Raw genomic sequence first — 14,655 nt, forward strand, 5'->3', positions numbered from 1 at the left:
TGCTCCCTGGCACTTGTAACCCTCACCCTGTCACACACATCCACATGCAGCACACTTGCAAACACACTGCTTGTGCTTGGACTCTGGCCCCAACCTTAAAACTAATGCTACGTTCCAGGGGCGTCAGAAAAAACATATGGTGTCTCTTCAAGTCACACACACTGTTTGACTGACGGCATTAACACACACTCAAAGCTTTTGGACGGAGTGCAAGAGAAAAGTCGCACCTGCACTTTAGAAAATGACTTGCCCCAGTGACAGATGTTAAATTGATTTTAAACTTGAGCTGAAAAGATTTAATCACAGAGACCCGTGATGGTCACATCCTCAACATCAAAGAAGACTGATCTCAGAGTGATTCAGGCTCTGCTGTTGTTGCCATGGAGCCGCGTTACGCCGCAAAATAAACTGGCTGCACTGATTCAGATCTTGCAGCGATGCTATCTGGTGCTAGAAAACTTCTCATACGTCATGTTAACGGCCCCGGAATCCGAGAGCCAGAAAACCAAAACCGAATTAATAAGAGGGACGAACCGAAAGAAATCTGATAACGTGATAAATACTCCTACGACCGGCCCTGCTGAAGGCTACAGCTATTGACATGCAGCCAGCGTGTTCCAAGCTTTCCGTGTTGCTGCCTGTAAACATCAGAGGGAGAATCTTGTGGGAACTTAAAATGAGGAGACAGTTAAAGTGAACTGTAAATAAGCCTCTCCTTTGAACTGGGATGATCACAAAACAAGCAAAATGCATGAATGTATACTTTTAAATTCTAACTGGTGGTGTTCAGATATAACATTTGGTTTGTAAATCATGATCACAGCACAGCAATCGCCTGCCGTACAACGGTTCTTCGGAAAGTGGAAGCTCCCACAGAACACGAGGGACACACGGCATCAAACAGCACTAATGTTCTTTAGATAGTGTTGTTTGCTCCAGTGTCTCTTGTGATGCTCAGTCTCACTTGGGATCAGATTGACCTTTTAACTGCCTCCCTGACACGCTGCTCAAAACCCATATGAAACTCTTTTGTCAAGCTCTGACACCGTCCGCAAAGCTCTGAGCTCTGATCCCGGAGGTTGACCTCAACATGACCCCCGGCAGGCTGTCTGTTGTCCCACGCCTCAGGGAATCACTCAAAGCTCAAAGCTATTTGTGTTCGTCTCCATCCGATACAGTGTTCCATGTCTTTTGACAGTAAGACGGCCGTTTCAGAATCAAAGGACGTTGAGAACTGAATTTGTGCTGCGACTTTGCTCTCCAGAGTTACAGCACGGCAAATACGCAAGCACTTGACTGTGAAAGCAGTGGCAACAACTCAAAATTCTTGTAGAATTATTTTTGAAAGAACGGGTCTTTAATTTTAGTTCGAGGTAGCCAGAATAAGCACCGAATGCTGCCTCCCCCGCCCCCCACAACCCGTAAAGTGGTGAATATAATGGATGGATGGATAAAAACATTCCCATTTCTACGTGTTTAAGGAGGTCGAAGATGAACGTTACACATCATGTCAATGGTACATTTCCAGCAGCCTCTTATCCATCATCCACATTGAGTGTGTGTGTGTGCAACTTGAAAGAACATCTCCACAAAGGCTCTTTCAGCAGGTGTGTATCTAAGAGCATGTAAAATATGTAACCTTGAAAGTGAAAAGCAGAAAGGACAGTATCTCCCGACATGAAAAGATTCAAACTTTTCTCCTGCATGTAACAGTTTTAGGTCTGTGGTCTGATTTTTTGCGTATTGATTTGATCTGCCTCCATTCGCCGCGTAGAAGGGTTTCATCAGTAATGCTGGAAAACGGGCCGTCACTTAAGCAGACAAAAACATACAAAGATGCTTGTGTACACACTAGCGCGCACACAGAAACCAGCAGTGTATCGACGGCGGCTTTATGAGCCTCCCACTGTCACTTTAGTCTAATCCTTGCCATTTTAATGGGCTTCTGGCTTCCTCTAAAAGGGAAACCGTTGGCAGCAGGCAACATGGAAGCGCTGCCCTTTGTATTATCTTGTCTCTCACCTGAGAGGTTCATCTAATTCCTGTTCAGTGTTTGTACGAGAATGCGTGCGTGCGTGCGTGCGTGCGTGCGTGCGTGCGTGCGTGCGTGCGTGCGTGCGTGCGTGCGTGCGTGTGTGTGTGTGTGTGTGACCAGATTCAGGCCCTTAATCTGTGGTGGTGGTGATGACCCAGTTTCGTCTCCACCCCTCCCTCCCCGTCCTCAGCCGACGACGGTCACCAAAGGAGACGCTTCCCTCCCATCCCTGTACAGAACCATTGGATGCTGACAAGGGTTAATCTAGAACACACACACACAAACACTTCCAATACTTTCTTAATTCAAGTCAGTCTTATTGTGATTTGGAGTTTAAAAGGAATATTCCCAACAAATGCAGGATTTTTCTTTCTTTCTTTGCCTCTTTCTATTTCGCCCTGTTTCTCCGGCAGACGATTGAAACAGAATGCAGGCACACGGGCAGCTCTGATGGAAATTCATTCATGCAAACGAATTCCACTCTCACTTGTGTGTGCACTGAATTTGCATTTGATTGCAAAGTTTTGCTTCAATGTCCAATGGTTTTAGTGAACATTTAGTACAACAATGCAGCAAAGGCTTTGTCTTGGCCTCTTGGCCTTTACCGGCTCTCCATCACACACACACACACACACACACACAGCCGCTAACACCTGACTGAATGCCCACCCTCTACTGGAACCATGCACAAAGGTCAAATCAAAGTGATTCTCTCGCCTTATTTTCAATATCTCACTCCTGTCAGTACGGATGGCTTAACCTTCAAGCACACACACACACACAGCCTCCGTCCAGCAATTTATCCGACGAACTGCTAATCCTGCTGGCCCAGATTTGGCCCACAGTCTGCTCCACATGATGTTACGTTATCATCGTCATCCCAACAACTGTACAAACAACCGACCCCAGCGGCAAACACACACATACACACACACACACACACACACATAAACAGTACGCGCACCACCCCACTTCAAAACTGGCCGTCATGTGACATCTGCAAGCGTCATGTGACTCAGCCGCTGCTGCACCTGTGACTTACTGTACTGAACCGCGGCACTCGCCGGCAGCAATGTGGGATGAGCGCTGCTTTGCGATACAAGCACACCGTGAGTCATTGTGTGGAGAAAATGCAAAGCAGGGTGCATCATCATCATCATCTTCATTATCCTCATCCTCACTGCAGAGGTGGTGGAGTGGCAGGAGGAAATGAAGGAGCATCACAATCCCCTGCTGTCTCTGGGTCATATATATATATTTATGCAGGGTCTATTTTTTGCCTGTGTGGGCTTGTGTGATCAGACCGTCCGTATGTGGCGAGATTTTGAGATGACGCCCCCCTCGGAGCTGTGTGCATCGCCGCTTCACCATAGCAACAGGTCCGCTCGACGATGACTGACTCCGACAGATCAGAGTATAGCTGTTGTGCCAAGCTTCAAATGTTCACATGCAGGAGAGGGAAAAGAATTGTTGCCTAAATAAAAAAGCAAAGTCATATAGGCATGATGAAATATTGGCAAGAAGTATTTTTTGTCTCTGGCAGGCTTTTGTCGGAGTCATGTCAAAGTCACAACAGCTCAAATATGTGGTAAAGTACATATTTTCAAAACACCACACAATGAGCAAAAAAAATCAATAGCAAAAATCCATAATACGTACAGAATATCAAAGGCAATATAATGATTTTTGCTGAGAGGAAGCTGTCTCAGAATGCTTGTTTCTGTGATACAGTGTGGTTTCCTAAAAGAGATCAGTGAAACCACAAAAATCAGTTCTGAGTCTAACAGGAAGATGAAGTACAAACACACTGGAGAAAAAAGAAAAGACTCAGGCAGGATGAGAGTCATGACTGTTGCAGAAAAAAGGATGACTTTCTCTAAATTACTAAAGCGGTTAACGTCCAAAACGTTCTTGATCTGTGAAATCAGCGGGAACAGACACTCCCTGAATAAGGGAGTGACGTCACCTGGGTGGAAACAGTCAGTCCATAAGTTGCTGTGACTTTTGCTTCATTTGCTCACTTAACCACGAACTATGTCGTGTCAGACAAAGCGCGCCGTCCCTGTCATGCAGCTGTCCTCGGTGTCAAGGAAATCTACGCAAAATGTTCATGTCTAATTGTTATTCACTTTCAGTGAATAAAAAAGTAAAATAGCTGTGTTCCACTTTCATTCAACCTTCTCTGTTGGAGTATAGCAATCTACATTCAAGAGGAACTGTTTAAAGTTACTATTATTGTGACAGTAGCGTAACTTCTGGGATACTGTTAATGTAATCAGGTCAGACGATCGTTACACCCCCCCCCAGCTTAGTGATCATTTATTCTGTTAGAATAAAACAATCCTTTAAAAATCTGGGGGGCATTGAAGTCTGTGTGTTCGACGGCCGATTACGTTCAGTGTCCAATCTGCAGATCGTCCCACAACCAACCCACAGGAGAGAATGCGAGAGGATATGAAATTTCCACATACGGCCGAGCAGAGATGAACTGCAGCAAAAAAAGCGAGCACAAAGAGAGTTTCATGAAGGAGGACGCATAGGGGGGGTGGTGGAGGAGGGGGATGGAGGTAGGAAATGGAAAGAATAATGATGAAGACAATGAGCAAGGGGAATGATGAGAGAAGCAGATGCAGAGGAAAGATGGGATGATGATGCTGACGATGATGAGACAAAAGTAGCAGTTTTGGGGGGGGGGGGGGGGCAGGCAGAGCGGTGGAGCCGAAATGAAAGAAATTTACGACGGCTCCCTCCAGAAAAATGGCTCCGGTTCCCCATCGTACTAAATCATGTCACTTGGCAACATCCTGTCCGTTCTTAACTTCTCACCGGCCTGAAGGCGATAAACAGCCCTGCCGCCTTATTGGAAACAGATGTTGTGATTGGGAGAGAGAGCAAGAGAGTGAGAGAGTCAGAAACAATTAAAGAGAGATGTGAAGTAGGAGAAAATACTTTCTTTTTTTCTTCTTCTTTTTCGCATCAGTGGCCTAATGAGATCGAAGTATGAATGTAACTGGTTTCCATGTCAGACTGACTGAAACCAGAGAGGGAGACAATGCTGAACATGTCGCAAAACATTCTGGTCTGGTTACATCTTTTACTGCTGCATGCATCCTCGTCTTCCTCCTCGACGACAACAACAACAATAGTTTCTCCCGTTTCTCAAGCCTCTCCAGTCTGTTTAATCCACAGCGAGGCCGCGGATCACACCCTCTTAAGCCAATCAACTTCAACTCTCACATGAGGAGCTGACACGGGCCCTTATGCTGAACTACAATCAGGCAGGCTCCCAGTTTACCTTGCAACAGGATAAAAAGAAAGTCCTCAGTGACTGACCATTAAGGAGCGTCGCTGTGGGATGGAAGTTTAGTCGACAAAGGAAAGCTCTGGAAAAAGTATGAGCACTGTGACGGCATATTTTAAAACCACATAATTGTGAGCTCTTCATTGCTGGTCTCTTGTCTTAATCTTTAAAAGCTTTAAACCCCCCCCACACACACACACACACTCACCCAGAGCAATGAAACACACACTGCACTGCAGTGTCTCTATGCAGGAGAGAGAGAGAGAGAGAGAGAGAGAGAGAGAGAGAGAGAGAGAGAGAGAGAGAGAGAGAGAGAGAGAGAGAGAGAGAGAGAGAGAGAGAGAGAGAGAGAGAGAGAGAGAGAGAGAGATTTTTGATTTTTAAAAAACAATGTTTATTAAGATTTACAAGAGAACATCACGGTCCTCTACAAATGAAATGAGTAAAAAAAAAACACACAACAACAAAATAACAGAAAACCAGAATGAATCAGGTCATAAACACAGAGTGAAAGATGAGCTCACCCTCCTCCACTGAACACACAGCCGTGGTGAAACACCACTGATTCAAAAACTCTTGCATGTCGTTCATCAGAGAGTGGAACCTGAAGTCCACTCTCACTCTGGCTCTCACCAGAGACACGTACATGTGTGTCAGCTCGTGTCCGGACACATTTCCTATCTTGTCCTTCCTGCTTTTATAGATCGACAACTTGGCCTGACCAACCACAAAATTCAGCAACTGCCACTTTGCAGCATTTTGTTTTCTATAGCAGTCTCCGTAAACATTTCCCCACAGTCGAAAAACACGGTTGTTAACATGTTAAAAAGAGGTTTGAGTCTGTGACAGTCCAGATAACAGTGAACGATGGTCTCCGGGTGTGGACAGAATGGACAGGTGGAGGACACGGTGGGATTTATCTTGGACAGAAAGAGATTCACCGCCAGCGCCCCGTGGAGGATCCTCCACTGCAGGTCTCCAGACCTCTTGTTCAGTGGAGGCTTGTACAAGAGTCTCCACACCGGCTTGCTGTCCCGTGGGAGTCTGTCCTTCCACACCATGTCCTTCCTCCCACCCAGCGACTTCCTGTGAGTGGCCAGAACACAGTGTCCGTACAAACCTTTCCCAGTTTGCATGTGAAAATCAGCAGCAGTGTCCGGTGGGTCAGCATGACGTACTAAAAAACCAATGTCCAGAAAAGGGTCCCCCGAGTCGGGGGCTTCGGTTCCATCAGAAGAGTCCTGCAGCATCTCCTTCTCCACACTGTCCAATCTGCTGTTCCACTCGTTCAGCATTGTCCTGGTGTGGCGGGCCGACCTCAGGCCCAGCAGGGAGGCCACTGCCTCCGTGTTCTGGAGACCAGGACCAGCAGCCTCCACAATCCCCCCAAGTTTCGTCACCCCAGCTTCCGTTAGCCTGTCGGTGAGTCCGGGTCTGCTTCCGTCGTGGAGATCCAGCCGGGCCCCCCACACCAGAGGCTCCTCCAGGAGCCAGAACAGAGACGCTGCAGGTCCTAGTCTGGACCACTTAAAAAGTCTCCACGCTGTAAAAAGTCCTTGATAAAAGTGAGGCAGTTTACACAAAGGGACAAAACCACAGTCCACTAAGAACAATGAAGCATCGAGACCCAGACCTGCCACCCCCCTCAAAATGGTGCTGGCCACCGGCTTCCATACAACATCATCAGTCCCAAATAAAAACCTCTGTACGAACTGGAGTCTAAAAGCAGCAGTCCGGCTCACTAAGTCCACCAATCCCTGCCCACCCTCCTCCTTTGGCAGGTACAAAACACATTGAGGAGTCCAGTGTAGATCGTCCCAAAAAAACTTTAGGATGATCGCCTGGATACTCTTTAAAAGACCAGCAGGGGGCTCCATACATTTCAGTTAGTGCCAGAGGCTGGATGCTACCAAGTTGTTTATGATAAGCACCCTGCCTCTGTATGACATGTGGGGAAGCAGCCACCTCCATTTATTCAACTTTCCCTCCACTTTGCCCACCACCCCTTCCCAGTTCATTGCTGTGGTTCTCTGATCCCCCAGATAAACCCCCAGGTACTTTAAACCCCCTCTCTGCCAGGCCAACCCACCCGGAAGTTGAGGGAGACCTCCCGCCCATTTCCCCACAGCCAAGGCGTCACTCTTGGCCCAGTTCACTTTGGCCACTGAGATCTTCTGAAAAGCCTCAACAATGTGTCCTAAGCTATCCACATCGTTTTGACCCCTCGTAAAAACTATGATGCCGTCTGCATAGGCTGACACAGTAAAAGGTGCATTAAACCCAGGTAAAACCAGGCCATTGATGGATGAGCGGACATTGTGCAACATTGGTTTGATAGACAAAGCATATAACATACCCGACATCGAGCAGCCCTGCCTAATTCCCCTGGACACTTTGAAAGGTTCACACAAACCACCATTTATTTTCAGCACACTCTCAATGTTCTCATACATCACCTTTATCTTGGCGATGAACCCAGGGCTGAGGCCAAAGCTTTCAAGCACTTTCCACAGGTACCGGTGCTCAACCCGGTCAAAAGCCTTTTCCTGATCCAATGAAACTAGCCCAGCATCTAAACCCAATGAACCAGAGACGGTCAAAAGATCCCGGACTAAAGACACATTGTCAACAGTGGACCTGCCGGGCACACAGTAGGTCTGGGTCCTGTGGATGACCCGGTCCATCACCTTTTTCAGCCGGGAGGACAGGACCTTGGACAGCAGTTTGTAATCCGAACACAGCAGAGAGACCGGCCTCCAGTTCTTTATGTCCATCAGGTCGCCTTTCTTAGGGAGGAGGGTTAACACCGCCCTCCTGCTGCTCTGCGGAAGCGAGCAGTCCCCAAAACTTTCGGTGAACACATCCATAATGTCTGGTTTCAGTTCCTCCCAGAAAGCCTTATAGAATTCCGGGGGGAGACCATCGATGCCAGGGGCTTTACCCCCCTGCATGCTCTGTAGTGCTCTGAATACCTCCTCTTCAGTCAGGGGCCCCTCCAGCTCCCGGTTGTCGTCCCCAGAAACTGTTGGCAGGCCCCTGCAGAACACGTTGAAGGCCTCGTCATCTGCTGTGTACTCTGTACTGAACAGGTCGGAGTAGAACTCCACGGCTCTCTCCCTGATCTGCGTCGCCGTGGTGAGCTGCTGGCCCCCCGCCGAACGCAGCGCGTGGATCATTCTGCTCTGTCCATTCTTCTTCTCCAGGCTGAAGAAAAACTTTGTCGGTGAGTCCATCAGCGCAGCGCTCTGGAAACGGGACCGAATCAGAGCCCCGTGTGCTTTCAAACCCAGGAGGTTCGCCAAGGCGGCTTTACCCCTCCTGAGGTCGTCAACACACCCCTGATTCCCAGTGGACTCAGCAGAACTCTGCAGGTCCACTATGGTCTTTTCTAGATTTTGCATAGACTTGGCAATGTCCCGAGAAACATTGAGAGTGTACTGTTGACAAAACTGCTTGATGTCAGTTTTCCCCCGGTCCCACCACATCCTCAGCGAACTAAACTCTCCCCGTCTGTCCCTAAAACCTTTCCAAAAGAAAATGAAAACATCCCTAAAATGCGCATCCAAAAGCAAAGCAGTGTTAAAATGCCAAGAGAGAGAGAGAAAAAAAAGTGTAGACAACAGTTCACATACCCATGTTTACAGCTGCTGTGGAATCTGACCCAGAGAGAAGAAGTGGTGAAACTACCAAATGGTGCCTACAGGTTGTTTGAAGGGGAGGGTCCCATTTTGGAAAGGAGGGAGGGGGGGCATCCCAAGTGTATAAAATATAGGAATTACAATTACACTTAAAACTAAACAAAGTGTTGTCATTCTATATCTAATACAGACAGAAAATGATTCAATTTTCTCTATTGATTTTTATTGAATTTGTTTTCGCAAAGAACAAGAACTACTGTTATCCCCAAGTACTTTGACTCCAAACACTGTACACATGTACAATTGTAAGGTACTTGTACTTTACCTGAGTATTTCCTTTTTGTGCTGCTTTATATTTGTAGTCCACTTCCTGTAAACGTCAGAGGAAATTTATAGTTACCAGCTACATTTCAAATCAGGATATGGTTGTTAAATACTCATCATAGTTATGGTGTCATTAGTATTTAGGAAGGAGTAAAATGCTACATGTATATGCAGTAATATAATTTTACTTGTAATGTAGTTCATTTTCTGTATTGGCACTTTAATGTGAGTAAAGGATATTGCTTGTTCCAAAATAGTTTACATGAACATTTTACTGACTTTAGGGATTATACAGTAAAAAACCCCAATATGAATTAATAGCAAATATACTGACTGAATACAAGTCCACAGTAATAGGTCCCTGTAGGAAAAACCTGAGAATTTTTCATATTGTTTCCCAGCATCATTTCCCAAAGGCATCTGTCAAACCGAAACTATCAAATCCTAAAAATGACATGACATGCTATGAATGTGTACAAAGGAGGATGCAGATTGTGAATGTTGCCTTTTTGTCTTGCATCAATACTTAACCCCATGAGCACTGGCCCTCAGTTTGGCCCATTTTTTCGTCAAAACAGAAACACGGTCACATGCGTCAACCTTATTTGGCAGGGTCAAAAGGGCGGTGACCTACGATGAAAATGCGATTTATGCGAGTCTCGCCCTGTTCTTGACAGTGATCACAAATAAAGATGGCGCACTCACACGTGCTCGCAGCAGGGAAGAAAATCTTTACCTTCTCTGAAGTAAGAAACATTTTTGCAGTACAGGTGAGCAAAGGGCTGGACGGGATATTTTGTGAAGTGTATTAATGTTTAATTTAACCAAAATACAATATTGCAGTTTCTGGGTGTAGAAATGTACTGCCCTGAAGCTAAAAAGCTGTTATGTAATCAAGAGCCCATTACAGAGGTAACCAATAAATCACAGCTGACAAAGCAGGTTTTATCCAAACATAACACTTTATTATGAACAGAATTTATATATTTTTTTTAAAAAATGGGTGCAGGGTGGAGTAAGTGCGAGATGAAAGAATAGTCAACGTCGCCTGCGGATGAACCACACGTCACGACTTTGAACCTGGTGAAATGTCGGCGTCAGAGGCACAGTTTAGAAGTAACAACAACGAATCGTGTGTGGAAGAGCGGAATACGAGAAGCAGCCATGCAGGAACACTTCCGGATCTGAACAGAGAGGGCCGGTGGTTTAGCTAAGTCGACAGGCATGAGAGGAGCTACTGCGGCATGAAACATCACCGTGCTGGAAGGAAACAAAAACAGATCAGGGGGAAACACGCACGTTTGAATATATTTACATCACCAGTGGGGGCAGTTACACTGTACTTGTACCTAAAATCAAGGGGCTGACAAGAGGGCTTTAACGTGTGTCAGCATATTAATGCAATAAATTAAAATCAACACAAGATCCAGCGTGTACGTATTATCACGACCATGCGTGTTCATTTGGAGCAGCAGCTGACGGGTCAGTGACATTCGCGTCTTTCTAAGCAGAAGCAAATTTTATGCAACTTTTTAGTGCTTAAAATAACTCCTCAGCCCTCAGCTAAACCGAAACCGTTTGGTTCTGCATCAGCAACTTGGGTCGGCCGCGACCCATCACATGACAGAGCTGCCGTCCCAGTGAGAGACAGACCGGTTCAAAGTTTCAGCGGGATGACGGGCCAGTACTTGGGCTGCTTGCGGTCACAGTTTCTGTCAAATGTGAGCTGCATCGCCGCCTCCATGGCCAGGATCTTGGGCGAGTCCTCGCCATACAGCTTCTTCATCTCGGCCCGGCGCCGCTCGCCGGGCCGCTCGGAGGGAGGAGCCGCCGTGCTGCGCCAGGTGACGCCGTGCAGGTCCTGGTCGGCAGGCACGTAGCTGTCCCGCTCCTCCTCCATCTGCTGCTGCTTCTCTGGAAAACAGGAGAACATCATTTATTTAGACACATCTCTTCAACTTTTCAAATAGGCCAAGCATATAGGAGATGGGAGACGCTGGCAGCGCTAATGTTCTCTCACTCAGCTCCTCTCGGTGTCTCTCCGACTGGGCGAAGTACTGCCGCAGCTCCTCGCTGATCTCCATGTTGCTTACGTCACACTCGATCTCGCTGTCCGAGCTGCTCTCCTCGTGCCCGTCCCCCTGGCTGCTCCCTCTGGCGTGCCAGTCTGCATAGCGCTGCCGGCTGCTGGGCAACCGCCCCTGGTGGCTGCCGGGGCCGTAGGCGGCCTCCAAGGCCTTGCGGTAGGCGCGCCTTTGCCTCTGTTGCCAGGCCATGGCCTGCTGGTAGTGTTGCCAGTAGCGGCTGTACGCGGGGCTGGAGAACCAGGACATCACTGCACTTACATCCTCCTGCCGAAGAAGATTAAAAAGATAAGTTGTTATGCTTCAGTTTCACATTACCCATTGCTATTATTCAGTTTTTGTTCATTAAAAACTCTGCTAGTTTTGGATTTGTTTGAAGATATACTGATCTCTTTCACACACTGGTTGACTAGAAATCCCTGTTACTAAACTGCACATGCACACATTGCTGTTAAGACAAATACTCATCAATATATAATATAACTATATACGTATGATATAATCGTGCCCTCTGTATCAGTAGTTGTCATCAAGCTGAAGACACCATTTCCCATAATTCACTTACCATGTTAAGAAGGTCCCTGCAACTCTGTTAACGTTTAGCCAAACGCCAGTCTGTGACCTGTACACACACAAACACGCACGCACACACGCACACACAGGTCCACTAACATTAGCAACCAGCTTACTCAGAACAGCGACACGCTGACGTCTTAAAAAAATGGACGTTTCACGTGAGTAACACCGCGCGGCTTACACACACAGAATCGACGCGTGTAAAATAAGAGTTGTATGTACATGCAGAATTACTCTCATGAGTAATATTTACCTCTGTGATGGATGCTGTATGTGATGTTAGAATACTTCCTGAGAGGAAATTTCCCAGCAGCCTTTGAGCCACAGCAACATTACTGCAGACTATTCGGCGCCACCCAGTGGACACAGCAAGCATGCAATTGTAATATCCAAATATGAGACAGAACGCCTGTTAAATGACATATTTCTAGTCCTTCAACAAAACGCCAAAATGATCAAAGAATAGAATCTCTGTCATTTTTTAAAAATTGAAATAAATTGGATTGGTACCTTATTATCTTTCCTTATAGTGATTATTTTATCTTAATATTAAGATTATTAAGTTAAAATACTAATTTGACAGTTTCATTATTTCAGAACTGTAACACATGTACTAGAATACAGCAAGGTTGTGTTGATTTACCTTTGTCACTCTCTCTCTCTCACTGTCAAATAAAAACCCCATCATGGTTTTATTCCGAAAGCACAATTATTAATTTCCGGAGTTTGGCGATAGATGACGACAAAAACTAAACTCAGAGAAGGCAAGATTTAATTTAGTTTGTTAAAGTTTGCATTTATTTTTTCTAGTTTCTCTTGTTTCATTAAAATGTCAATGAAGTTCTGGTTCCACAATGTAGTCAAAGACAAGTTGAATAAACTACATTAAACGTACATTTAAAATAGAGTAAGGTTAATGGTGGGTAAATGTAAAATAAATAAAAATTAAGTTAAATTATAGAACCTCTTGCTGCAAAGTGTATATAAAGTACATTTGTAATGAAATATAATTATCTCAACAGTGAGGTTTGATTGTTGTAGCTGACCATATATATATATATATACTGTATACATATAAAAGTATGACAAGTTGTGTAGCTAATAGATTAGGCAGTGTGACACTTTCATGCTTGTCTCAAGGCATTTCAACCACAACCTTGAAACTCGCAGCTGTGACCACTCGTATAGTCTTCAGTGGTCACGGCCTCAGTGAGAGCAGCTGCACGGTCAACGGCAACAAAAAAGTTATCGTATTTCTGGATCTCTCTGGTTTCATATCCTCTGTATGTCTGCCCGCCAGTGTCGTAGCTTCAGTTTTTGTCCGTTTCCGTGCCTGAGACCCTCTCCATCCTGTTTGCCTGTTGTGTGGTTTGTGTGTGGCGTTGCGCTTATCAGCTCTGGCCCACTGCTGGAGCTCAGTTCCTGTCGTCGCTGTCCTCCCAGAGACATTTTGGTTTGTTTCTGCACCATACAACCTCTCGCACCCACCTACACACACTGACCACATATGCAACTGTAAACTCTGCCACGGAGGTAACGTCTGTTTGTTTGTTTGTTTGTTTGTTAGGACTATAGAGAAAGTGATGGACGGATTTGCATGTAAATGTGATCAAATTACAGGTCTCAGCCATGATAAATGGTGATAACATTTTGCTTTGATGTAAGAAATGTGCTTAGAGATGGGAACAAAGTCATTACGCTATAGTTTTGTCGCCGGTACAATAAGAGTCTTTTTTAAACAGACAAATGCACAAACAAACAACAAACAAACAGCAGCGCTACAAGACTGGTCCATGTAGTAAACAGAAATGTGTCAATTGTCCATCATATTATCTTTATAGTCCATTCCCAAAAGTTCCAGTGGTCTCTTCCACTTATGCAGAAAAAAAGTCCTTTTCTTGATGTAGTGTCGGAGTTATTCCAAAGTCACAACCTCTGAAATAAGAGAAGGGTCATCACCGACCCACCTGATCATTATGGCTTGCCTGGCTAGCATCAAAAGTGACGGAATCACATCTCTATCTTTTTTAAGAGAGACAGGAACCTTCCCAAGAAAGCAAAGAAGTGGTTCTACTGATACCCGCTGACCTATTGCTGCACTGACATCTGTGCATACCGCCCTCCAAAACATTTGTATTTTGTTGCATTCGATAGAAAATGCTTGTGCTGCTTATAGTTAAGGAGAAATCTGTCTACTGGATGCGAATCATGTGGGGTTTCCAGCGAGTTTTTCTTCTTATACACAAAGTGTCTGACCTCTAAATATTTGTAGAAATCTTTGTTTGATATATCGTACTGAGCTTTCAGTGATTCAAATGTTTTGAATCTTCCATTCTCAAAGAGGTCAAAGATTCTGACAACACCTGCTTTTTGCCAAGGTATAAAATTTGGACCATTCCATGTGGCGAAAGCTCAGGATTATCCTTCAGTGTCGTGATAAGGTTGAAAGGCTAAGTATTATGGAATATTTTTGTAAGTTTTCGCCAAGCCCACAATACATTTGTTATCATAAGGTTGTTTTTAGCACTGTGTGGCAGTTCTTTCTGGCTTTTACCCAGCAGGTTCACAGGAGAAAAGGGTTTACAAACAACTGCCTCCATATCAAGCCAAGGGGAGTCTGAGCACTCATTCACCCACGAAGAGATAATCCTGGCTTGTATGGATAGCATATAGTATTCTATATTTGGTAAGCCCCAT

At 45.5% G+C, this 14,655-nt stretch overlaps 1 protein-coding gene across 1 annotated transcript; it reads right to left on the reverse strand.

Annotated features, from left to right (window-relative positions):
• Window positions 1-10,241: 10,241 nt before the first annotated feature.
• Window positions 10,242-12,313, reverse strand: gemin8 (gem (nuclear organelle) associated protein 8). Its single transcript, XM_035631166.2, has 4 exons — window positions 12,212-12,313; window positions 11,948-12,004; window positions 11,319-11,649; window positions 10,242-11,212 (listed from the first exon to the last, which is right to left on the reverse strand). The coding sequence occupies exons 2-4, from the start codon at window positions 11,948-11,950 to the stop codon at window positions 10,956-10,958; spliced, it is 591 nt and encodes a 196-aa protein (XP_035487059.1). The 5' UTR covers window positions 11,951-12,004; window positions 12,212-12,313; the 3' UTR covers window positions 10,242-10,955.
• Window positions 12,314-14,655: the final 2,342 nt, after the last annotated feature.

Source organism: Scophthalmus maximus, chromosome 1, assembly GCF_022379125.1.
Source record: "Scophthalmus maximus strain ysfricsl-2021 chromosome 1, ASM2237912v1, whole genome shotgun sequence".
Classification (NCBI taxonomy): Eukaryota; Metazoa; Chordata; class Actinopteri; order Pleuronectiformes; family Scophthalmidae; genus Scophthalmus; species Scophthalmus maximus.